Source organism: Haliotis cracherodii, unplaced genomic scaffold, assembly GCF_022045235.1.
Source record: "Haliotis cracherodii isolate W230 unplaced genomic scaffold, xgHalCrac1.p SCAF_8, whole genome shotgun sequence".
Lineage (NCBI taxonomy): Eukaryota > Metazoa > Mollusca > Gastropoda > Lepetellida > Haliotidae > Haliotis > Haliotis cracherodii.
The window spans coordinates 49,978,371-50,004,876 of NW_027266341.1; the positions used below are offsets into that span (position 1 = coordinate 49,978,371).

The 26,506-nt window shown below is 40.0% G+C and overlaps 1 protein-coding gene across 2 annotated transcripts in view; it reads left to right on the top strand.

The window, feature by feature from the left end:
• Positions 1–2,364: 2,364 nt before the first annotated feature.
• The window catches only part of LOC139450269 (prestin-like), a 36,518-nt gene continuing 12,376 nt past the window's right edge, over positions 2,365–26,506 (top strand). For both annotated transcript variants that reach the window (XM_071231946.1, XM_071231948.1), the window contains exons 1-6: positions 2,365–2,411; positions 7,376–7,837; positions 11,089–11,199; positions 22,164–22,357; positions 23,943–24,107; positions 25,057–25,212. In XM_071231946.1, the coding sequence (XP_071088047.1) occupies positions 7,540–7,837; positions 11,089–11,199; positions 22,164–22,357; positions 23,943–24,107; positions 25,057–25,212 (924 nt within the window). In that variant the 5' untranslated portion in view covers positions 2,365–2,411; positions 7,376–7,539. The remainder of the gene's footprint in view (positions 2,412–7,375; positions 7,838–11,088; positions 11,200–22,163; positions 22,358–23,942; positions 24,108–25,056; positions 25,213–26,506) is intronic.

Here is a 26,506-nt window from a genome sequence, read left to right on the forward strand (position 1 = left end):
CTATATCACGGCGTGTCAGCTTAATGTGGGAGGAAAGCCCGAAGTGATGCAGGTCTCAGACGTTTACCCCTTCGGTGAAACCCACGAGCACGGGTATGGTGCTGACAAATCTAGAAACATAATCGGGGCGAACCGGGATTCGAACCCACAATCATAGGTTTCTGGCGTGCCCAAGGGACGCAACTCTGCACAGCGAATCGCGGCGCCTTAGACGACTGGGCCACCCGTGCCCCCGCTTGAGAAAAAAGGCTGGCTTGATGGGAGATGTGACGTGGACACACATTGCACCGACTACAGCATACATTTTGGCTCTTTGTTCAAGCAGGAATATACAGGAAATGCTATTTAACAATGTGATGTAAGTATCTGCCACAATTAACAATACATGTAGATAATATAGTAAATCATAAACTCTCTGCTGGAATGTATGGTGCCAACTATTCGATGGGGAAAGAATCGTAAAATGTATGACGAGACGAATCAACTATTCTTACATGAAAAAAAACTCTGACAGATTTTGTAACACTGCTATTACATGACAATTAAAGATAATATCTAGCAGATAAATTTGAGAAAGTGACTACATATATGTAATCCCTATGAATCAAAGCTGTCAATAAACTGTCAATCGTACTAAAATGAGGCAACAGGTTTAGTAATCAAGTTGTATCCAATAGTAAAAGCTACAATTTGAATTACTCCATAGATAAGCGTTTTTCAAAACAAAATGTAATCACATGTTAAGGTGAGGTGAAATGGGATTTAACGTCGCGTTCAAGATTATTGCATTTCTATAGCACCGTGTGTGTGTGTGTGTGTGTGTGCGTGCGTGCGTGCGTGCGTGCGTGCGTGCGTGCGTGCGTGTGTGTGTGTGTCTGCTTGTACTTGTCTGGACTGATGCCGATTTTATAGCAGTAGCCCACTGAGATACCATGCCGCAGTTAACAAGAATACCCCACTCAGACACAGTATACTGACTCCGAGCCGACCAGTCCTTGTTTTAGCCCCTTAATGCCGAGCGCCAGGCCAGTAACAAGAATTCGAAGTCCTATATTTTATCTTTTGGTATCACGTACAAGGTCTACTGTTACATCACAATACAAGTGGCACTTACACACAGGAAGATCCATCGTTGACAGTTAGTTTTAGTTTAAATAACATGGGAATTGAAGTATATGTATTTAATGAAAATGCGTATATAATGATCAGTTTTGTAGGAGTACATGCCATGCGCTTCATATTGTTATCAACGTTAATTGTGTGGCCACACTAATCAGGTCGCCCCTCCATACATGTACATTGTGGGTGTTTTTTACCAAGTAAATGTACATGTGCACACGTGAACTGTTATTAAACCAGTGTTAAAGTTGTATGTATCAAACCACTACATCAGTATATGCTAGTACATACATATATACATGTAGATTTGTACAAGGCAAGAGATACAATGGATGTTGATCATAAATTAAATATTCACGTCAAAAAGAAGATTTAATGATAGCGTTATTACAGCAGGAATATTTTACAAACTGGTGTTTACATGTATTTATCAAATGTACTTCCAATCCATTCACAGCGTGGCTTCATAGTATACATTGTACATGTATGGAGAGTATTGCCATGGCCCGCCACGCGTTGATAGTCCCATACAACTCATAATTCGTGCCCCAAAAACAATAAAATAGTTTTCGCAGATATCCGTGATTATGAAAGAAGATTATTCGCGAATTATTCGCGAACTATTTGCAAATAATTCGTCTATAATTTGCGAATCAATCCGCGGATTATTCGCAATGTTACTGCAGAACACGATAACAAACTTTTGCGTTGTAGCGTTCTTTAGCGCCAACATCGCTATGTGCAAGTCCTGGTTCTCTCCCTCTGAATATTAGAACATCCTTGCAACGCAGTAATTACCGAGTCCAGATGTTCGCGAATTTGGTTCAAATAGGATTAAAATTATACACGTTATGGGAAAAAATTGTAACAATACTGTAAATTAAAACTTGTGTCAATAAATTCACCGTTATTTCATCAATCATATAAATAGTATATTAATTCGTATATTGTCTTTATTTCTATTTATTTGTTTCACGCCACGGACAGATTTGTATCGCGATTGCCAGAATAAAAGTGGCTTAAAACGAGATTCAATAAGTCTGTTTACTCAATTTCTTCCCTTACGGAAAAAAAAACCGGACACGTAATTCACAAGTACACTTGATGGGGCCCTTAAGGTCAAGTATGAATAAATCTCTTCACACTACACGGCTTACGTATCAGTGACAATTTCATCAACGATAGCAAGAGAAAGCCGGGAGACCCAGGGCCGCCTTATCTAACACTGACATAGATATGGTTTGGCCTCAACCGCTTGACGACTGTTAGAGGGAGGCAGTGCGTTTCGGGAGGTACGTGTTCCTAACTATGCAAGCTATATTTCTCTGCGTGTTTCTTTTCTGTTTTGCTAGCATTGTATATACTTGTATATTTTGTTTATCATTTTTCACACGGAAATGAAACGAAAATAAAGTGTAATGTGTTATTTACTTCAGGGTTTGGTCCGTAAGTTTTCTCTTTAACTTTTGCCACGTGACAGCAACATATATTGATGATAACCATAATGGTATTAATTATAAACTGACAAATAAATTAATAACGTCAAAACGGGATAGCTTATTTTATTAAATCTAGTATTAGTTAAATGCGATCCCTAATGATAATTTCAGCTGTTATCAAATCTTCTCATATTTCAACGTGTCAAGAAAAACGATTAACGAGTTTTATTAATGGAATATAAACTTGCGTATGTGAATATTGATTTACTGCAAAGTCATTAATCATGGCAGTTAACTATAAGTTAAGATTATGGAGCTCTGAATGCGAATGTGAACACCGTATCGAGTAACGAGGCTGATGTATTACACCTGACCAACTGTGAGAAAATCTTGCTCATGTCATATGACAGTTTTGGTGCCAACTTAATAGAAATGGACGGTAATAGCAATTTAGTAATATTACTAAACGATATAGGTAACATTACTAAATCATTTAGTTACATTACTTATTCATTTCGAGATATTATGCATTCGGCATTACTATTATATCATCAAAGAAAAAATACATTGCAGGACAAAAGAAAGTATACCCCCATGTTTGATGGTGGCTAAAATGAAACAGACAAGAAATGGTTATTCGATGGTGTTGTATTTGATACGGGTATCATAGCTGTGTTTTGGACCTTACGTTTGCAGTGTCTTGGCGATAGTTTTCTACCTAGAAGTTCTTTAGCCTGGCAGTTTATAATTAAACCATTAAACAAGTAATATTATTAAATGAATAAGTAATATTAGTAATCGAAATAGTATTTATTGCTAAATCAGTGACACCACTTTCACAAATTGAATCATATTTAGGGCGTCACAAACTGAAATTAATTGAATGAAGTCTTTATATGACATCGAACTATTGAACTGTACCCTAAATTATACGAAGTAAATAGATGTACAACTGTTTTTACTAGAAAGGATAGTGCGTCCGTATTTTAAAAAAGCTACATGTACACTTGTTCAAAACAGTGCAACGTGCGCCGCAATTAGCTGTGCAGAGTTGCGTCCCTTGGGCGTGCAAGAAACGAATGATCGTTCGAATCACGGTTCTCCCCGATTATGCGCACAAGCAGCATGTCTTCGTGAACTACATTTCCAACACACTCGTTTGCAAGTTGCATGTAAACTAATCATATGAACTATTATTTTAGCTTTGTAAACTTACAATGAAACACGATATATAGTTAAAGACGATTTAATGCAATATATTAAAACCCTTGTTCACATCAATGCTTTACATCAACGCTTAGAGTGGGGTTTCCGTTTGTCTCGATTTACATGTTATTTCACTCGAGTAAAGGAAAAAAACTAAACTTTTTTGAAACAAAAATAAAATAATTTAATAAAACATGTTTGAATAATAGCGAGCGACAAGTCCTGGTATTTGTAACAAGTTCTAGCTCTGGCATATCAGCATGACATTTAATAACAACGCTTAACTGGTGATTCTAGAATGTATTCGTTTACACCGTCTGCAATCCAACCGTCCATCCACTCACCAATCTGACCCATGAAGTTCCGGGGTAGAAAAGGTCTTCAGCTACCCATGCTTGCCGTGAAAGGTGACTATGTTTGTTGGTATCGTTGTGGTGAGGCTCGCTGACTTGGTTGATGCATGTCATCGTAGCCCAGTTGTGTAGATCGTTGCTCATGATGTCAATCACTGCATTGTCTGGTCTAAACTCGATTATTTACAGACCGCCGTCATATAGCTGGAAAATTGCTGAGTGCGGCTTTAAACAACAAACAATCAAGCAAACACTCCCCCATCTGCCCGCTCGCCCGCCTGCCCGTCTATACTCAGTCACTCACGACGATATATGATATGCTCTCCTAAAAAAGTAGTGGATATTCGAAAATAACACATGATTACAGAGACACAAAGGTGTATCGAGTGATTGGTGGTTAAGAAAAAGGACCCATGTGTAACATGACAATGAACAGACAATTTTGGAAGTGTGTTGTGAGGGTGTAGTGAGTGAGTATGGTTTTACTCCGCTTTTAGCAATATTCCAGCAATATCACGGCGGTGGACACCAGAAATGGGCTTGACACATTGTACCCATGTTGGGGAATCGATCCAAAGTCTTCGGCGTGACGAGCGAACGCTTTAACCACTAGGCTAACCCACCGCCCCCATAAACCAAGAAAGACGACAGGGGGTGTTTTACAAAAGGATGAACGTTCGAGATAACTTGATAAGTAATGGTTTATGCCCCTAGGATTGGCCAAGCATTCATTTATACGTCATGGCATGGTACTATTCAATGTCACAATGACAATTTCGGGAAGTCTTGTCCTCTCCTGGCCCAATTCGGTTAACATAGCGGTCGCCTTCGACTTCGCCGTTCACGTCTCCCGATCATCTCCCGGACGTGCTCTATCGGGAGAGGATGAGGCTCGTTCCTGGCCTTTGCATGCTGGTGATGCTTTGCCGCTGGAGCTAGTCAGTTACAGTCCGTGAAAGGTGGGCACGGGCGTTATCGTCTTGAAAGAGAAAAAAACCCGTGGAGCATCGTGCAGCACAAAAGGCACAACATTTGACGCTTGCATGCCTCAGTGAAAATACTGTCCAATGGCCCTTTCATGGTTAATATGCACTGGCGTTCTGGAAGTCATCGTGATCCTGCCTCATATCATTACAAACCCTCTATTTGCCATGTGACTTACGTTGATGTTCTTTAGAGCGTCTTCAGACACGTCCACGCCAGAGCAGAAGCACCGTGAATATCCAGGCTGGAATAGGTCTTCAGCAACCCATGCTTGCCGTTAAAGGCGATTGTGCTTGTCCTAAGAGGCGACTGACGGGATTGGGTGTTCAGGCTCGCTGACTTGGTTGATCCATGTCATCGTATCCAAATTGCGTGGATCGCTGTTCATGATGTCACTGGATTGTCTGGTTCAGAGTATTTACAGACCGCCCTCATATAGTTGGAATATTGCTGAGTGCGGCGTTAAACAACAAACAAACCTAAGCAGGGATACCAGAGTGAAAACATACGAGGCCATCGGCGATTCTCCCAGTTTTGCGCTGTAAATACCATTGACGTTTAGCTTGAATGTGTCGATTGTTAACGACAGCACAACACTGATCGTCGAACATGCAAACGATTTCTAATCGTCTCGTCAGTAACTTGAACTCAGGTGCCCTGGCCCAATGGACAACGATTTGATAATGTGTTTGGGTTCGATATCGTAAAGCCAGGTTTCTGATTAATCGAACCTGGACTTGTGTTGTTGACCGAGGGGGGGGGGGGGATCCTTAACATTTTGTGTCTGCAGACATTTGTCCCAACGTCTGCAAATCACAGACTAAGACACACTGAACATATCAGCTACCTCTCGCTGAGTTCTTCATTTTTTAAGCATGCCAATAGTCCTTGGGATGTTCCCCATGCTATATACGATCACAAATACCGCATCAAAGAAAGATTTTACGTGTTACTGTGGATAATGGAAATGAACAATACTAATGGCTCAGAGCGATTCCATGAGCTTTCCCTGAAGTGACACAATCAAGAATGACCCCCAATTCCCGCGCACGAAGCAACTGCATTGTCCACGTGCAATATTTCGAGTGAGTTGTGGTGTCAGGTTTTGGTTCTGGCAGCATTTGTTAAAGCTAATATTTCTTCTGACGACTGACCATCACATATTTCATGATCGCCTACCTTTTTTGGGCGGTTGGGTAGCCTGGTGGTTAAAGCATTCGCTCGTCACGCCAAAGCCCCGGGTTCGATTCCCCACATGGGTACCATGTGTGTTGCCCATACCTGGTGTCCCCCGCCGTGATATTGTTGGAATATTGCAAAAAGCGGCCCACAATACAACTAACTCACACTCACTCCCGTTCCTGTTGTGTTTTGGACAGTATCTTATTGGATCACATAAAGTGATGTGAGGTGAAATGGTGTTTAACGTCGCGTCCAAGATTATTGCACTTATCTAGCGACGTGCATGCACTTGTGTGTGTGTGTGTGTGTGTGTGGCTGCTTGTACTAGTCCGGACTGATGCCGATTTATAGTGCTAGCACACTGAGATACCATGCCGCAGTTTAACAAGAATACCCCACTCAGACATAGTATACTGACTCCGAGCCGACCAGTCCTTGTTTTAGCCCCTTAATGCCGAGCGCCAGACGGGGTAACAACAAGTACCATCTTTTAACGTCTTTTGGTATGAAGCGGCCGGGGATCGAACCCCGGACCTTCCGTTCTCCGGGCGGACGCTCTACCATTAGACCACGGAGGCGGTCGCGAATCACATAAAGAGGCTTAAGAAAGACAACCGTGTAACACAACACAATGATCATAATAACTGGCAACTTAATGGACGATCATGCCCTGCCTTTAGTAACTTTCACTTGTCACGTTTGAAGGTTAAGTTCATTTCTAAACCCTCTAAACCCTTGTTTTGTGGATTATAAAGGGTTAATCAAGTGATATCTTTTTTAATCTGTAATGTGATCGAACAGTTTTCATAACTATTATTCATTTCTAAAGCCTAAAACACTGTATATTTATCTCTGCTTTAAATCGGCCTTACCAATACTTATTTTTTTAATTATACTAGTGCATATGTACTTTACCATAGCAGAAGCTGGTGATGTTATCATCAGTAGAGATCTTGATTGAATGCTTTTTGGAACATTTTTTATAGTTGCAGTTGATGTGAAGTCTATATTATCCTAGGTATGTTGTAGGTATTTGCACTTGACGGTCATTGTCTATTTTGAACGTGATGAATAATTTTAACATCTCTGCAGGTCAAGGTAGGAACGTGAAGTGCTAATAGGTATAACCGTCATTATCCACACGACCAGAGAACTGAACACGTGACAGTTTATATACTTATATAAGTACAAGGCGTCTTTAACATAACGTAAAGATTAAAGGCGATCCTTTGGAAGGAAACTGTACTGCTTGCAGGATGACGGACAAGGATGTTTGGCTGTCGATGTTAACCTGTGATGGTGAGGGCAGAGCGGAAGGTCATCCCAGGGATTTATATCACTTTGAAGAAAGGTACAGAAGAACACCGTCACAGAATAGTCTCAGAGAAAAGTGTAGCATTCGGCTGAAGAAGACATGTTCCAGACAAGCCATAAAGAAGACTGTTTTGGGGAATTTCCCATTTCTGAAGATAATGCGTGGTTACAACATTCTTCGATATTTACCCAATGATGTCATTGCTGGAATGACAGTTGGTATTATGCAAATTCCACAAGGTAAGTCATAGGATGAAATTTAAATAACCATTCATATTTAAGATTCAGTATTTGTAGATGTTTCTTATCAAATTTAGTTTGGTTCACATATCAGGTGAGAGGGGGAATTCTTCATGTTTTGTTATTGGTTCCTACGATTGTCAACATGTACCCCGATTTCTGTCATAATATATATATACATAATCCGATTTAAGGGACCTATTCACGAATGAATGCAGACCTGAGACGACGATGAGAACACCAGGTGTTCGCGAAAGTATTTGAGGTAGCCCAGCTTTACCACGTGCACTGATTCCCTTGTTATGATCACGATATGACTGAAATATTCCGATGTAACGTTAAATTTTAACTCACCTGTTTGCAGTATGATTTCAAGTCGTAAAACTGTTCGACTGACGTGTCTGAATCAAGCGGACATCCATGGTGTTGACTCAGGACTTCTAATCTCTTCAACGCTGACATGAATGCAGTTAAATTTTGTGTTTTGTGTTTAATATCTGATAACAGTTAAATACTTCCACATGGCTTTGCTAAACGCTTACACAATTATATACAGTGAGTCATGATGACTCTCAGTTTTCAGGGGGTAAGTTAAACAGTTAATCACAGGTTACCTGGCATCACTGATTACAACTGTCAATGGATCAGAACCAGCCTTATCAGAGTCCCTATTTGTTTACCATTGACTGTGTTCGCCTTCCTTGACACAACGTTATCGCCGGTCGAGCTCCCAGCTACTAGGGGACAAGTGAAGGAACCCTTTAATGTTAGAGACAGGATATGTTTTCGGACACTACTTCGAAACATTCATTCTCGGCAAGGAAAAACCGAACCATTTTTTCTGCACGTCAATCTTGTCAAGCAAACAAAACACTACAGCAAAATTAGTTAGTCCAGCATTTTCCGGAACAAACTATTCTCATAAAAAAAAAATCCAAGTTGTCCTCATCCCTAACTCCCCACTCCCCACTCCCCCTCCCCACCAGAATATCACATGGTCTCTGAAGGCATATTGCATTTATTTAGCATTTCAGAGGAAAGCGTGCCTACAATTCAAAGGTGATGCTAAAATGTATGTAAAATGCTTATTATAGAACATTTGAGGATGAACCTATGTCTAACCCATGCTCTCGCGAGAGAGACATATGGTTTACTTCTTTCAGACATATCTCTCTGTTCTGTACCATTTCATAAGTACATAACTTCCAAATGATAGAGAGCAAGTCATATGAAACATATCCCATGTCTTATAAATCATTATGTTCACATTTTAAGCCATGACATTCATGCAACAAGTATAAACACACATAACCGTTGTGTTCCATATTTGTTTTCAGACAAATTAAATGATTTACTTGCACTATCCTAATGTTAAGAGAGATCGATATTTTAGTATTTAAATAATGTTGTCACACGTGATATATTTTGATTCAATGAAAGATTATATTATTTCTTTATAAAAGCATTTCAGGGGAATGTGTCTCAAATAGCATCTCTTCGTGCAGTTATGTAAGTGAGTCAAGTCTTTCTACGTTGGCAAGTTTATAACCCAATTAAGAACACTTTTCTGTTTTCTCAACAAGGTCACGTGGGACAACTGAAGCACTTATATATCATAAATAGCTTGAAGGATATTAACAATGAACAAGCGAGCCAATAGGAGACCAGTGACGACGCCTTTAAAATGACCACCCGAAACTTGAAACACTTGTTCAAAAATGCTACAGTAAATTATTCCATGAAATTGTATGGGAAGAGATCTCGTTGAGCGACCGCATGTTACCTGTGGTGTCTCCTTAGGCAAGTGATTTTCGTGCCCACTGACCCAGCAGTGAATAAATGCCAGGTTGAATTAGGTTGTAGTTTGACTGTAAACCTTCCAGCGTTGCATAAGGCATTCGCTACATGGCCGATGCGACGTTAAATTGTAACTCACTCACTAGTAAGGCAGCATGGGTTGTAGACCACCTCGGGAGATGGTGAGGTGAGGTGAAATGGGGTTTAACGTCGCGTCCAATATCATTGCACTTATATAGCGACGTGCATGCACATGTATGTGTGTGTGTGTGTGTGTGTGTTGCTGCTTGTACTAGTCCGGACTGATGCCGATTTATAGTGCTAGCACACTGAGATACCATGCCGCAGTTTAACAAGAATACCCCACTCAGACACAGTATACTGACTCCGAGCCGACCAGTCCTTGTTTTAGCCCCTTAATGCCGAGCGCCAGACGGGGTAACAACAAGTACCATCTTTTAACGTCTTTTGGTATGACGCTGCTGGGGATCGAACCCCGGACCTTCCGCTTCTCCGGGCGGACGCTCTACCATTAGACCACGGAGATGGGAATGATTACATTGACGGGATACAAATATGTATCGTCAAGGGCTTTCACATGGTTACTGGAACTGCGCATTTGTTACATGATAATGCAGTGTTAACAAAAGGAATGGCACCCAAGGCTGTACAAAAGCATATATATGTACGCGTGTTGCAGCACACATACCGATTCATTTTACAATAAGATGTGGCTAAAACTTAAATCACACATAAAACAAGTAATGAATAAAACTGAGCACTTCATGTGTATTGGAATCTGTCAAAACCAAACATGTGGACCCGTAAGTTTATCTCGGTTTAGACAGGTGATCCGGATTAGTGAGATCTGAGTAAAACGTGTCTCTTGCTGCCACGACATAAACACAGTAGACCGAAGAAGTCACATGTTTAAAAATGTCCTTCTTTGAAATATTGCGTCGGTTGCTTGTGAACGATGTTTACACATAAACCTGTCCATAAACTTGTCCATAAAAAGTGTCCTTTAAACCTGTCCATAAACCTGTCCATAAACTTGTCCATAAAAAGTGTCCTTTAAACCTCCTAATCCATTCTTGCGGGTTTCTCTTCATGTTCTGTTTTGGGGCGATCGGGTAGCCTAGTGGTTAAAGCGTTCGCTCGTTACGCCAAAGACCCGGGTTCGATTCCCGACATGGGTACAATGTGTGAAGCCAATTTCTGGTGTCCCCCGCCGTGATATTGCTGGAATATTGCTAAAAGCGGCGTAAAACCATACTCACTCACTCACTCATGTTCTCTTTTAGATGTACGTGTATACTTGACAAGGTGTCTCAATCGAAACCACGGATTATTGATTATATACGCTGACATACTGGAATGATAATAATGTTTCAGAAATATAATGCTTCAGTTTACATGATTGGCGTTTCAACACACGTGGTTTCCTCCTCTAGGGATGGCGTACGCAGCACTGGCTTCTCTCCCCCCGATCTGCGGCCTCTACACCTCCCTGTTTTCCCCACTTATCTACTTCTTCTTTGGCTCATCCAGACACGCTTCCATGGGTAAGTAACACGTCCATCACCTCGGCAGCCGCGCAGGAATCCATGTTGGTTTGTGCACGTGACTATCACCTGGCGGCAGCCGTTATCCTTTAAAAACGGTTCAGATAGTTTTGTTTGCTTTTGTTTTTAAGAAGAAGTGTGTACCTAATTTCTCTTTTGCACAAAATATACAACAGGACAAATGTCTAATACATTATACATACACTAATATAGGAACTATATGCGGTGGGATCCGGTGTTATGCGGTTTACAGGAAATTCATGGACATTCCCTACTCCGTTGGTGTCCGTGGTATTATGTAGATGACGGGAAAAGCCGAGTGAATCCGAATGGGTTAGGTAGGAGAGTGGGTGCGTTTTGTTTAACACTTGAACTGTGACATGCATTTTACAACATAAATGTATGTTATGAACAATATGTTTAAGGCTGTTTAACATAATTTCACGCTGATGACTAAACAATGGACATTCCATGAGATAATGATATGCATTTTCACATGTATTCGAACATGTACAGTTCGGGTGATCTTTTATACCAATTCTATATAAATCATAATTCAACTGACTGCACATGAATCTCAGTTTTGTGTGTAAGATATTATATTTTCTTTTTCCATAAGCGAAGTACGCAGGTGACGTGGGGTGGTGCTTTTGTAGCGAATTTTTAAAACAAGAAATCGTAGAATTTCGATCTGATAACGGAATAGAGTTCCACAATCGGATAGACGATGGGTAAAAGGATTCACACGAATGTCTTAGTCTTGTGACAGGAACACTGATGTTTTCAGAGTTTCTGAGACTGTATGAGTTTTTTGCGGCAACCGTTTTGGGTAGAATATCTGTTAGATAGGAAGGGGCCATGTTATGATTAATTTTGAAGAAAAGACAAAGTTTACGTTTCTTTCTACGCTCAACTAAGGGTTTTCCAACCGGTTTCGTAATATAATGAATGCCTTGGGGCATATTCAGGTAGACCAGTTACAATGCGTGCAGCTTCTAATTGTAATTGTTCTAATTTCTCACTTTGTCCTTCGGTGCAACCATCCCAAACCTCACATGCGTATTCAAAGTGTGGTCTTATGAACATTTTATATATATTGTTAATAGTATTTCTGTGAAGTAGATGTTTGAGTTTTTCTCATTGAGTAAATCATCTTGGAAGTTGTTTTAATTATGGTATCTATATGACAAGACCATTTGCCACTGGCTTCAAGTATAACACCCAAGTTCTTGTGACTGTTTACAGAGCTGATTTCTTTTCCATTGAAATATAGTTTTATACCTCCGTTGTTGTCTTTGCGAGAGAACAGAACCGATTTGGTCTTAACGGGATTGTAAGTTATGAGCCAAAGTTTCGCCCATTCACTTAAGATTGCTAAATTTGTGCTTAAGGAACGTTCCAGTACACTGTTATCATTGGATGACATGCCAATCGATGTATCGTCGGCAAACAGTCTTGTCATACAGTCTAATTTATCAGCAATGTCATTTACATAAACAATAAAGAGTAAAGGACCAAGCACTGACCCCTGTGGCACGCCAGCCTTCATGTATCTTGGTTTGGATATTTCCCCATTCACAAATACGCTTTGGCTACGATTACTTATGTAACTGGTAATCCATTACTTACTTACTTACTTACTTTGGAGATTTAACGTGCGCTTTCCGACTGATGCGTATTTCGCACACGGGCCCGGCCAGGCCATTTAATGTGTTTCCGAAAGGGGCGAAGGTGGTCTGTGCAACCCAAGAGGGGGGTTTTAGGGGTTGCTTATATAGAATTTGGGAATTTTGAGATTTGGAATAGATGCCGATGGGATTGGGGAGGAGAACTAAGGGAGCTGGGTATGGTAGATGTTTGTTTGTTTATGTGATTTTGATTTGGTAGGTTATTGTGTTTTTAGATGCGTTTTATTAGTTCCGTTTTTATTAAGAATACGCCTAAGGCCTTGAAGTTTTCTAGTTTATTTTGTGGGTTTAGTATTTCTTCTAGAGTTAGAGCCTTGTTTAGATTAAGGGTGGTTTGTAATGCGGTTCGATGTGTTAGGTAGTGTGTGCAGTGGATGAGTGCGTGTTCTGGGGTTTCTGGTTGTTTGCAGTGTGGGCAGTTACCTGTAGTGTGTTTTTTTTAATTTTTTAGGTGGTTATTTAGGTTGGTGTGTCCTGTTTGGAGTTTAGTGATTACTCTGTCGATTTTTTGGGATGGATGGAGAATTTTTGGTTTGGTTAGTGGTTTGCTGAGCACTTTTTTGATTTGGCTATTTGAGTTTAGATATAGGTTATGCCATTTTTTTGTGATTTTTTGCTTGTTTACACTTTTAATTTCTGATTTTGAGATGGGTAAGTTTAAGCTTATTTCTGGGATTTTGAGGGATAGTTTAGCTGCTTTATCGGCGTTTTCATTACCGTATATTCCTACGTGGGCGGGTATCCACAAGAAGGTTATTTGTTTGCCTGCCTTAGTTAGGTCGCTGGAGCTTTTAAGTATTTGATTTATTAATTTAGGTCGGTTTTTGGTATTTTTGTTTTGGAGGGCTTGCAGTCCACTTAGGGAGTCGGTAAGTATTAGGATTTTTTTGTGTTTTTTGGATTCTTGATTATGGAGGGCTGAGGCCATGCCCATTAGTTCTGCCGTGAATATTGATTGGTTGTTTGGGAGTCGGAAGGATTGTGTGGTTTTAGTTGGTTGTGTGGTATGGACTCCGAAACCTGTGTGTTTGGAGGTCGGATTTGAGGATCCGTCCGTGTAAATGTGACACCAATTTGGCCAATTTTCGTGTATGTATGCTAGTGTGGTAGTTTTAGCTATGTTTGGGTCGGTTTGTTTATTTATTTGGCTAGCTAGTGTTGTGTCTATTTTGGGTATTTTAAGTTTAGGGGTGAAGATATTTGATTGTTTGCAGTTTTGTTTAAGATTTTTAATTTGGTGTTCATTTAGGTAGTTTGTTATTCTTTGGGATATTGGGGTAAGTAAGGGGTGTTTACGAGCTAGAGCTTGGTTTTTGGGGCTGATGTTTTGGTTTATTAAGTTTTGGATGAGAGGGTTTGATTGGGACGCGGCCCAGAAGTTTAAGCTTAGCTGTTCCCTGCGTAGACTTAGTGGCATTTCTCCTGTTAAGGCCTGAAGTGAGGTGTAGGAGGTGCCATGTTGGGTGCGTGTAATTAGTTTGAGAGCCTGATATTGTATTGAGTCAAGTTTTTTAGATAGAGAGTTGTTTAGGGTGTTGTATATGGCGCAGCCGTAGTCTAGTTTTGATCTAATTAGTGATATGTAGAGAGAGAGGAGGGTATCTTTGGATGCTCCCCAGTTAGAGCCAGTTAGGCATCTTAGGGTGTTTAGGTCTTTACTGCATTTAGTTGTTAGGTTTTGAATGTGAGCATCCCAGGTGAGATGTTCATCGAAAATAAGTCCTAAGAATTTGGTTTGTTTTTGAAATTTGATTGTTTGATTGTTTAGCTGGAGGATTGGGGAGGCGGGTTTCATGTTTTTATGTTTGAATACTATTCCTGTTGTTTTTTCTGAGTTAAGGGAGAAGCCCCATTTGTCAGCCCATTGTTGTATTTTATTAAGAGATTTTTGGAGTAAATTTTGGACCATGTTCATGCTTTTAGTGCGGATCCAGATGGCTCCATCATCCGCGAATTTTGATGTGTTTTCTTTAGGGGATAGGCCCTCAAATAGATCGTTTATCATTATATTGAAGAGGGTGGGGCTGAGGATACTGCCCTGTGGAGTACCATTTTCTAGGGGACATTGGTCCGATAGAGTTTGGTCTATACCCACGGTTATTTTACGATTGTTTAGGAAGTCCTGGATGTAGTTTATTATCTGACCTTTGAGTCCTATTTTTTTAAGTTTTTGTATTAGCCCATCGTGCCATACCATGTCGAAAGCTTTAGAGAAGTCTAAGAAGATGCCTGTGGTATATTGTTTATTTAGTTGTCCTGTCTTAATATCTTGTTCTAGTCGGGCGAGGTAATCCATTTTAACAATTGGCCTTTTATACCATACCTCTCTAATTTATACACAAGCCCACTGTGCCATACACGATCAAAGGCTTTTGATACATCACAGAATACAATACAATAGTTTTCTTTGTTATCTAACGCTGTACAAATTTGGTGGTAAAGTTCTATTAGTTGATGGACAGTTGAGTGACCAGCCTGAAACCCAGATTGGTACTTATACAACAATTTGTTCTCATGAAAATAATTATATAAATGTTTGAACACTACTCTCTCAAACAATTTTCCTAAACAACTAATGAATGATATCGGTCTATAATTAGAAACGATAGTGTGATCCCCTTTCTTAATGGCATAACGTTTGCTTTTTTCCACACTGATGGAAATATACTTGATTGTAGTGACATATTGAACAGTAAACACAATGCTTCGCTTATAGAATATACAGTTTTCTTTAATAATTTATGACAAATTTTATCCGGTCCGGAGGCTTTATTAAGAGGCAAACATTGTATTATGTCTTCAATTTCCTTTTTAGATATGATTATGTCGTTTATCTCTGTCTCTGTACGAAATGTGAAGTCGGGCATAGTTGTTCTTGTATCGTGGACGTCAGATATAGATTGAAAATATTTATTCAGTTTCTCTGCCTTTTCAATATCAGTACAAATTGTCGGGTGTTCGTCCATATCATACTTTTTAAGAGCGGCTACGTAAAACTTTCCAGTAAGAGGATTTGTTTTCTGCATGCAATTCTGATAGCAATTCATCGAGGTTTGAGTAAAAATGTTCTTTAGCGTGACATTTCATGTTATTTACTTTGTTCCTCTGATTTTTATAGGCCCGAACGTCTTTTTCCTTTTTACTTTTTCTAGCCTTCTTTTTTAATCTATCTCTTTTCCGGGATTCTCGTCTTAAACTGAAGTCATACCAAGGTTTGTCATTTGGACGAATGGTTACTACTTTGGTTGGAATGCATATTTTAACATATTTATTCAAGTATTTATAGAACAGATTACATGCTTCATCAACATTTGAATTTTGACTAAATAATTCATTCCAGCATGTATTTTCAATGAGCGAATTGAGTTTATCATAGTCACCGTTTTTAAAACATGAAATTTCTCTTTTATATGCTAATTTTGTTCGCAAACCAGAGTCTATTTCAATGTAAGTTCCCCTATGGTCGCTAATTTTACTATCAAAATCAATTACACCAGTGTCGATGACTTTTATATCTTCACTGATAATAATAGGATCCAATAAACTACTGGTATGGTTCGTAATTCTGGTAGGCTCGGTTATGATATTGTGTAGATTTTTCCTATTTATTAATTCATTTACGTTTAAGCTCCTAGACAATAACATGTTTTCATTTATGTCCCCAACAATAGTAATCTTGCACGAAATATCCAGGTCATTTTCAATACTATCATCTAAGCGAGTCCAAAAGTTCACTGAATTATGTTCAGGTCTGTAGACAGAGCACAATAAAATTGAGCTTTGAGGTAAGCATATTTGAATCCATATCGATTCGTCTTGCATGTTTTCTAATTCGTGTCTTCTTTTAAAAGATAACAGCTTATTTACATACTAGTATATCATAACACCACCACCGAACATATTTCTGTCTTTTCGTACCGGTTCGTAAAAGTTTTCCCAGCTCAAGTCTTCATTTTTAATACTGTCATCTAGGTGTGTCTCGGTAAAACAAACGACGCTGTAATCTGAAAGGTATTCACTTAAATAAGAGAGTTTGTTACGTATACTTCTAGCATTTAGGTGAAATATAGACAGTGACTGGTCAGCGTTGTCACGGTTCGGTGGTCCAGGATTTGGATGTACCTCCCCGGCTAGCATGAGCAACAATAACAATACAATTGTTACATTAGCGCTTCTGATCTGAGCTTGTATGAAACAAAGAAATACAAACACTCTGCACGCTCTGCATTCGACATGCAGTATATCACACAATTTGTAAAATTCGTTCAGAACAAATACAGTGAATGAAGTACTACTTAGACTGAGTTTATGTGTGCAACGCAGACTCTTTTGACACAAAATACAATTGAAAACCCCGATCACCACACGGTGTTGAATTACATCATTACCCATTGGGTAAGATAAATATATACATACTTCTCAAAGGTGTGTGGTAGTGTGATCGGGAACACTGACAATAGTAAGATAACTGAGAGAACAAAATATCATGCATATTTAACAAAACCGGCAATGCAGATCTTGACAAAGAATTATGGCAAGGATAGTTAGTCATCATAAAACTGTGTACACCAGAAAGCAATAGGAAAAGGATACAGGAAGGTTTCGGTAGGAATACATAGGAAGGCTGACAGAAGGTAGAGACAGAGGTAAACTTATATACAATTATAGTACATGACTCAAGTAATAGTAACAACAGATACATGGAGTGTTTTCCGTTGTGTGGACACGTGACAGTAGTTAGTTTTGATGACATTACTATAAGTATACTTTGGCGGATCCTTTTGTATCACTGTTGCATCGCAGTATGGATTACTTGTAACTGAAGCTGTACAGTGCAGGGTACAAATCTTATCTAATGTAAGTTCTCAATAAAGTTAGCGATATCTGTCCAGGTCAGACTCGCAATGAATCACCCTCGTAACACCCTCGGGTTGTTCCTCAACATACACTCGGCCATCATAAGTCCACGTGGAAAAGATTAGGTGTTTTGCTTTTAAGTCTCGGGTCAGTTTGAACAGTTTACTTCGATGCTTGGTTAGGTCCTCGTTTATATAGACTGAACTTCTATTTTGTCTCAGCATTCTTCTGTTTGAAATTACTTTGTGCCTGTTTCTATAGCTTACGAACTTTACGATGACCTGTCTGTTCCTATCCATGTTTTTCTCACCGACTCGGTGGCATCTGTCGATGTCCGATGCTGTAAGGTCAGGGTGTAAGTCTCTGAGGACCTCCATCACTAATGCCTCCATGTTTTCCTCCTTGGACTCAGGTAGGCCACTAATACGTAGAGAGTTTCTTCTACTGTACTGTTCAAGATCATCAGTTTTCATCTCGAGTTCATGTCGAAGATGAATGATTTCTTGCTTTAGCGGTTGTACAATATCTCTGGCTAGACCTTCGATAAGATCTTTAGCTACACTTTCAAATAACTTGGCAAACTTGTCTTGGAGTTGGGGCAACATGAGAGCTCTGCTAAGTTTAGTTGTGAGAATGTCAATGGAGGCATCATTTATAAAGTTAAATATTGTTGATGGATACGATATATCCTTCTGATTAGCCGACACGTTCATAGAAAAGCTGTCTGTGAGAGATTTTCATTTTGATCACAGTGTTGTTTCTCACTTACCGGTTCAGTTTCCTGGTTTTCAGCCGTTTGTTCAGGTATACTGGCTTCGAATGTAAAAACGGAAGGCATCTGTATGGTAGACTGTACTAGCTGCCTCGGTGTTTTCGGTGGCAGAGAGTCTGTAGGTGACCCCGAAGGCTTCCGTTTCTCACTTGTGCTTCTCACCTGTTTGCCGGATTTCTTCCTATATCTATGTCGAGATGGCATTTTCTCCTCTGTACCACAAAATACAAATGTACAACCGCCCGTATCTATTATATTTATCTTCAGTTCTTGGGGAAGACGTATGTACTTCTTCTTATGGTTGCTTTGTCAAATATTTACGAAAACATCCACACAATTGGGAGAGCGCTCTCACATGCGTCCAGCTTGGGTCGCCTTCTTGAACGGGCATGACGATCTGCATTCCAACAACCGATAGTGGTGCACCAGCCCAGAAACAACGTGTGAAAACAGAAAATTTAGCAGAGCTGGCACTGCTATATGGGAAGAGCTTCCAGTGGATGTCATGAGATCCAAGGTGGTCAGCAGCTTCCGGTCAACCCTCAAGACCATCCTCTTAAAAAGAGCATATGACTGAGCGCTCTTGAGCAGGAACTATCTTGATAAAATGCAATGTATATATATAACTCTATACCTTATAATTATTTCTGTTTATTAACCTGGACATCCATATGTATAAGATGTCACCTGTAAACGTCTTTTCACCTGAAACACCTGGATAAATAAGCGTGAAACTCCTATTCTTGGCCTTGGAACGGCACTTTGAACAATAGTTCCAGGTTCAGATTGTATTCAGATTTCGAAACTTATCACAGCCTGAAGAATATCTCTCTGTAATCTCAAAGAAAACAAAACATCGTAATATGATTAATAGACTTAATAGCCAGATTGTTAAAACTGAAGGTAAATGAAGGTAGATCGTCAAGACAAGCGTTATTTTTATGTACATGTACATGTCCTGTATGTAAACTTGGAGTAGAGGATGAATATCATTTTGTCTTATATGTAATTATTATGGTGACCTCAGAAAATAATACAGAAAATGTATTGTCAATATTCAACCCTGGAGGCTATTATCTTGAAATTGTGAAATATTGCTAAAAAATGTATTTTCTTGCCACAAAGAGAAGAAGCACCTGTATCAGAAATTTAAAACCAGCCATGTTTCATGTAGTCCCAATATCACTGAAAAATGCCGATGTAACGTGACATATAAATTTACTCACAGACAATATATTTTTCGTGAGAGTGAAGCACAATTTTATTAAAGTTTTATTAACAATTTCATAAACTATAATAATATTAATATTAAAATTCATCATCACTTGCCAAGTGTATGAAAATGTCCCCATTTGGGAGATGTCACATATAAACAAGGATTCGAACTAAATTTGATCGTCTTTGACACTGAGGTTTATCCCCACTTTGCCAGCAAACTGCAGAAGATTAACAGTGAGTGAGTGAGCATCGTTTCTATGTTTATACAAGAAAAGATGTCATGCCAAAAACGCTCACAGTAGTTAGTGAGTAAACTCACAACCTGTCATGACCTGGTTGAGTGACTTCCTCCAATCAACATGAAAGGATTACCCACAGAGAAAGAAAGGATTAAAGTCACCCATAAATCTTCTCCTAACGTAGTACTCCAACTTCTAAATGCCTCTCAAAGAAGGATTAAAATCCTAAAGATATCCTATCTACGTGGTATAGGTACTCACAACCTCTAATAATAAACTGTTACGTTTGGTATCCCCAGCAATACTCACCATGGTCATTGGGCAAATGTAAAAATCACAAACCCTAACGAGATTCTGTCAACATGGTCACACCCGGTGATTGTGAAGATCTCAAATTCTATCAACTGTCAGACAGCATGGCTGTTCATATTCATTTACAACATCCTCTTATAATTAGTATAAAAGTGTCCCACACAAAACCTTCTTTTATTTATTCTTTCAAAATACAACACAGAAAGTGGGGTGTGGGGAAATGGGACATATTCCTACGTGAAATAATGAGACATTAGTAGTGGTGACGGCTATATCATAATTGTACTGTCTAAAGCATAAATTTGGCGAACGAAAAACGTTATATTTGCAATCAAATGGAATGACTCGTGTGGGCAAATGAATATGTTCGCAATCCACAAACAATCATTTTATTAATGGCGAACATTTACCAACCCGCGACAATCGTGTCAACACGGGGTTCCCCTAGCAATAAACTCGCATCTAAATTCACTACTGTTCTACTGTCGGCTAGCCACAATGGCTAGACTGGACCCTAGTGGAATGGTTCATGCCATAAAAGTCTAGCAACCGAACACTAATTAAGATGGGCCGACCTTGTATTTACGGTCTGGTGAGCACAGCTCAATGGCCGCTCATTAACTCAAATTTCACATCTCACTGTTTTGTTTTATCTCACTATTCATTTGATAAATTTGTCAACTTCAACTGGAACCCGGTCCCGTGTTACACATATGCATAAGTGGCTAAAAAACATCTGCCCACTTCAATCGTCTCGCGTCTGAACTGCCCACTTCTAGGAATGCGTCTGTATCCTTTGATGGACGAGGTTGTTTTTAATTGACACAACTATTCAGACTGAACACTACGTTTATTGGATTAGGCCGTTGTCTTAATCATATTATGTTCATGAGTTGTGGAAATGTAGTTAAATTTTGAAGTTTTGAGCAGTTTCTGAGATCATAAGTGCTTGCAACAGCAACAATAGGAACAAAATCACCAAAGTAAGGCGTGATATATCATTCACCATTAGGAAGGACAGCAAGGGGCCATACAGATTGTAGACGTTTACCACCATGTCGGTCCCACTAAATAACGTCCGGAAACGTCCGGTCAACGCGGGGTTCGGGAACGTCCGGTCAACGTGGGGAGCGTTCAGGAACGTCCGGTCAACGTGGGGAGCGTTCGGAAACGTCCAGTCAACGTGGGGAGCGTTCGGGAACGTCGGGGAGAATGATAGTATTACGAAATGAAGTGTATTCTATATAACTGTGTTCTTGTAATAATTATGACAAAGTGCCGTTAATGAGGGTGCTTACCCCCTCCTCCCTTGAATCACGAATGGCGTCTAATTTTTCACTCCGAGTCTCATTGCTCAGCTCTGAATCCCGAATACTATTTAACACAAACCTCAAAAGCATTGAGAAAAGGGGCGCGATGTGTAGTTACATTACTGAAGCAAATACAACAAATATCAAGAAACTATTTATATACACCTCTTTTCTTTTAATTTTTTTGGTTAAATCTGCGTACCAAATACGATTTGATTTTATTCGAACTGACGCGGTGGTCGTAAGTTAGTCTTTGAAGGATACAATGTATATTTGCTTATGTAACATTCTGTTTACTATATATTTCATAAATAATATTGAAAGAGAGACATTTTCAAAATTTCCGTTACATTTGATTAACAATGCCCGTGAGAGCAAATATCTTAGCATATTTCATAAATCATTAACTGTAGAATATAACATTACAATATTCAGTTTCTTTGTGCTGGTATACAGTTATTTCACTTTAACTTTCAATTTAAGGAACATCATGGCTATGTAATCTTGTGGAATGGCATATCTACAGCGTGTTGTATGACCATGATTGAATGATTTCCAATACTTACAGGTACGATAGCTGTCGTGAGTCTGATGATAGCCGCGGTGCTTGACACACGCCTGGCAGCTGACACGGGCATTCCTGGAACGACCTTCAACTTGACTCAACCAGGGAACCTTTCCGACCTTGACATTGAGAGGGCCACCGATTTTAGAAAGATAGAAATTGCTACAGCCCTTACCCTTGTGTCCGGCTTGGTCATGGTAAATGTCGTTATTCTGTCAGTAACAACATACTGGGGAATGTCGGGGTGTGTCAGTCTAATATGTGAAACCATAGAAGTGAATGAGATTGGTTTAGACGTTTACAACGTTGGTTAAACCCACGAGGACGGGTGTGATGCTGAGGTAAAGACCAGTGATCGTATTCTGGCATCTGTAAGGGACGCAACTCTGATATGCGAATTGCGGCAACGACTTGGATATGCCTGTGCCCTCGGACATGATCAAAACATATTGCATTTAATTGACTTGGGATATGTTTGTTTGTTGCTTAACGTCGCACTCAGCAAGTCCAGCTATATGATGGCGGTCTGTAAATAATGACCATACAACCCATTAAATCAGCTTTTACGACAAGCATGCGTTGCTGAAGACCAATTCTAATCCGCATCTGCACTTGTCGCTTAGGCTATGTAATGGAGCCAGGCCATATAGTGCCTTCTGATGGCGTGGCGGTATTAATGCGTTAAGTATTAAGTCTCAAATATTCTACGTATTCTTCGTAAGTCCAGTTCAACGTCACACGCTTTCAATGTCTTGGTGTTGACTTAAGTAGTATTATATATACAGTGTCTGTGCATGTCTATGTCTGGATGTCTGTATGTCTGTTTTTCTGTATACCTGCATGTCTGCCATGTCCATTTGTCTGTCAATCGGCCAGTATGCCTTGTCTCGCTGCTCTCAATGCGTGTCTGTCTGCCTGTCTGTAACGCTCTGACTGTCTGCCTGTATGTCCTGTCTATCTGTCTGCCTCTATGCCGGGTGTTTGTCTATGCCCGGGCTATCTGCCTGTATGCCCTGGCTGTCTGGCCGTCTGCCTGTATGCCCTGGCTGTCTGGCCGTCTGTCTTTATGCCCTGGCTGTCTGACTGTCTGCCTGTATGCCCTGGCTGTCTGACCATCTGCCTGTATGTCCTGGCTGTCTGCCTGTATGCCCTGGCTGTCTGCCTGTATGCCCTGGCTGTCTGGCCGTCTGCCTGTATGCCCTGGCTGTCTGACCGTCTGCCTGTATGCCCTGGTTGTCTGACTGTCTGCCTGTATGTCCTGGCTGTCTGACCGTCTGCCTGTATGTCCTGGCTGTCTGACCGTCTGCCTGTATGTCCTGGCTGTCTGACTGTATGCCCTGGTTGTCTGACTGTCTGCCTGTATGTCCTGGCTGTCTGACCGTCTGCCTGTATGTCCTGGCTGTCTGACTGTCTGTCTGTATGCCCTGGTTGTCTGACTGTCTGCCTGTATGTCCTGGCTGTCTGACCATCTGCCTGTATGTCCTGGCTGTCTGACCGTCTGCCTGTATGTCCTGTCTATCTATCTCCCTGCATGCCCAGTGTTTGTCTATGCCCTCCTAGATATCTGACTGTATGCCCTGTCTATTTGTCTGTATGTCTGGCTGTGTGTATGCCCTAAGTGTCTGTATGCCTCGTCTATCTATGTGTCTGTATGTCCCGTCTGTTTATGCCCTGTTTGTATGCTCTGTCTATCTGTCTGTCTGTCTGTCTGTCTGTTCTTATTAATGGGTGTCCTGACTATTGGTGTCTGGACTAGGCAGGTTTTTACTGTATTCCCTACAGATGGTCCTGGGGAAGCTGGGAATGGGCTTCTTGACGACATATATGTCGGAGTACCTCATCAGCGGCTTCACCACCGGCGTCGCCATCCACGTCGTGTCCAGTCAGATAAAGAACGTGCTTGGGTTGAAGGTCAAGAGATTTAATGGCGTCTTCAAGGTCATAAAGGTATGTTGGGAAAATTCATCGAAATCATTCCAGTCTAAAATTTTATTTTTCAGCATGATCAAAGAATAGCGAAATGGGCAGAAATTTCTGAGTGATCGATTTAAGTTGTTTTCATCAGGTTTTGGCACGGTGGGGTAGCCTGGTGGTTAAAGCGTTCGCTCGTCTCGTGAAAGTCCCGGTTTCGATTCCCCACATGGGTACAGTGTGTGAAGCCCATTTCTGGTGTGCACCGCAGTGATATTGGTGGAATATTGTTAAAGTAACATTAAAGTATATTAGTTCTGCTCAGATAGGACTTCAACCAGCTACCCCCTAGAAAACACCCGCAGCCTTATCCTTCGTCATCCCTCACCAGTATGACGGTGAAAAGTGCTCATACTGTCAGCCACTAGTACACTTGCTCAAGGCATAGCGTATCAATGTGTTATCCCCCGAGGGCAGATAAATCATTCTGCGGTTAATGAAGATGGTCACCGAGGTTTCATTCAGAGGCTCACTTTACCGTGGGTTGTCCTATTAACATGTCTCACTTGGTAGCTATAACATTTGGTTCGTAGACACGGAATTACTTCTAACGTATTTATGTCCCGTGCTAATTCCGTCCTCCCAGCATGTGACTATTTCTCCATGGCTTAATTTAAAGAATCTCTTTCCACTGGTGTCATCACTGATTTCAATGATCCATACATTTAATTTTCACTGTTATTTTGCGCTCGACGAAATCTGTTTTGGTTAATGATTAAGACTGGTTATTTTCTGGCGTTGACGTTTGTTTATATCCTTCTGCATACTTAATTATCCCACAAGAATGATAAAACTTCAAACTTGAAAGAATATATTCGTATTTTTTTAAGAAAGCACACTTGTAATTATGATTTATCAAAACGTGTGTATGACTAGATGTCGTGATAGCGTTTAACCACTGATTCACGCCATGTTTTATCATTAGACGTGGATAGAGATATTCCGGAACATCGCGGACACCAACTGGATACCTGTGGTGACGTCAGCCGTCAGCATGGTCATCATATACGTCATCAAGACACAGATTAACGAGAGATTCAAAAAGAGGCTCCGCATCCCTGTACCCATTGAACTGATAGTGGTTGGTAATACCCATAACTTGTACTATACTCAAACTGTCTTAATGTCTTATGTCTCTCTTTTTCAGATTTAACGTGTACTGGTGTTTGATTTCACTGTGATTTGATCACATATGCTTTCTAAAAAAATGTTCGTTAAAATAAGATGTGAAGATAATCAAATTTTTTGATAAAAATCCTGGCCAGCATTATTGTTTTCTGAACACGAGGTATGATGAAATACAGTTATCATTATCCGTTATCGTTTAAAACTGAAAACAAATTTGAGACTTTCTGTTTACTCAAATACGCAATAATACTTCAGTGATAGTCATTATCAGACAGACTGACAGACAGACATGTTTATTCAGTAAAAGGCCAATGGCCCAAAATACAGACATGTGAGCATGACATTTACAGGGCACAGAATTTATCATTAATTATTTTGTGAGCATAATATAAGAATTTACAAACTAGAAAAAAATGTTTGCTCATTATAATTACTAAGAATATTTATTACATGAGAATTACTGTAATGAGTAGGCATAAGAAGATTAACAAGGTATTTTTGTCTTAGGGCAGAATATAAATTACAATTAAAGAGTACACTGAATTCATCCTCAGTGACATTAACTCCCTTACTACGACAGTAGTTACAGAATCTGAGTGAACGGTCTGTTTTACTATATCTGCCAGTTTCTAAAGCTATTTTAAAATTTGAACACCTGAATTTAGTAAAAACAATTCTTAAATGGGTAGGGAGTGGACATGACAAGTACCTTTCAACATTTAACATGGATTTAAAATGCTTATAAAGATCACATTTTGGAGAAGAATTTACAGAAGCACTCCAGAATTGCTGTAAATCATCTTTGAGCCTTTGCTTAAAATGGAGAATAAAAGCTCAATAATTACTATTATGAGCTTAAGTAATAACAAAACATTATGATCGCATATACTTGTGCATTTGAGTACACGGAAATGATGACATTTCGCTTTATTAGTGAGTGAGTGAGTTGGGTTTAACGTCGCTTTTAACAGTATTGCGGTTATATCGCGGTGTGTCAGCTTAATGTGGGAGGAAAGCCTGAAGTGATGCAGGTCTCAGACGTTTACCCCTTCGGTGAAACCCACAAGCACGGGTATGGTGCTGACAAACCTAGAAACATAATCGGGGCGCATCGGGTTTCGAACCCACAATCATAGGTTTCTGGCGCGCCAAAGGGACGCAACTCTGCACAGCGAATCGCGGCGCCTTAGACGACTTGGCCACCCGTGCCCCCTCACTTTATTAATTCATATATATGGATACATATA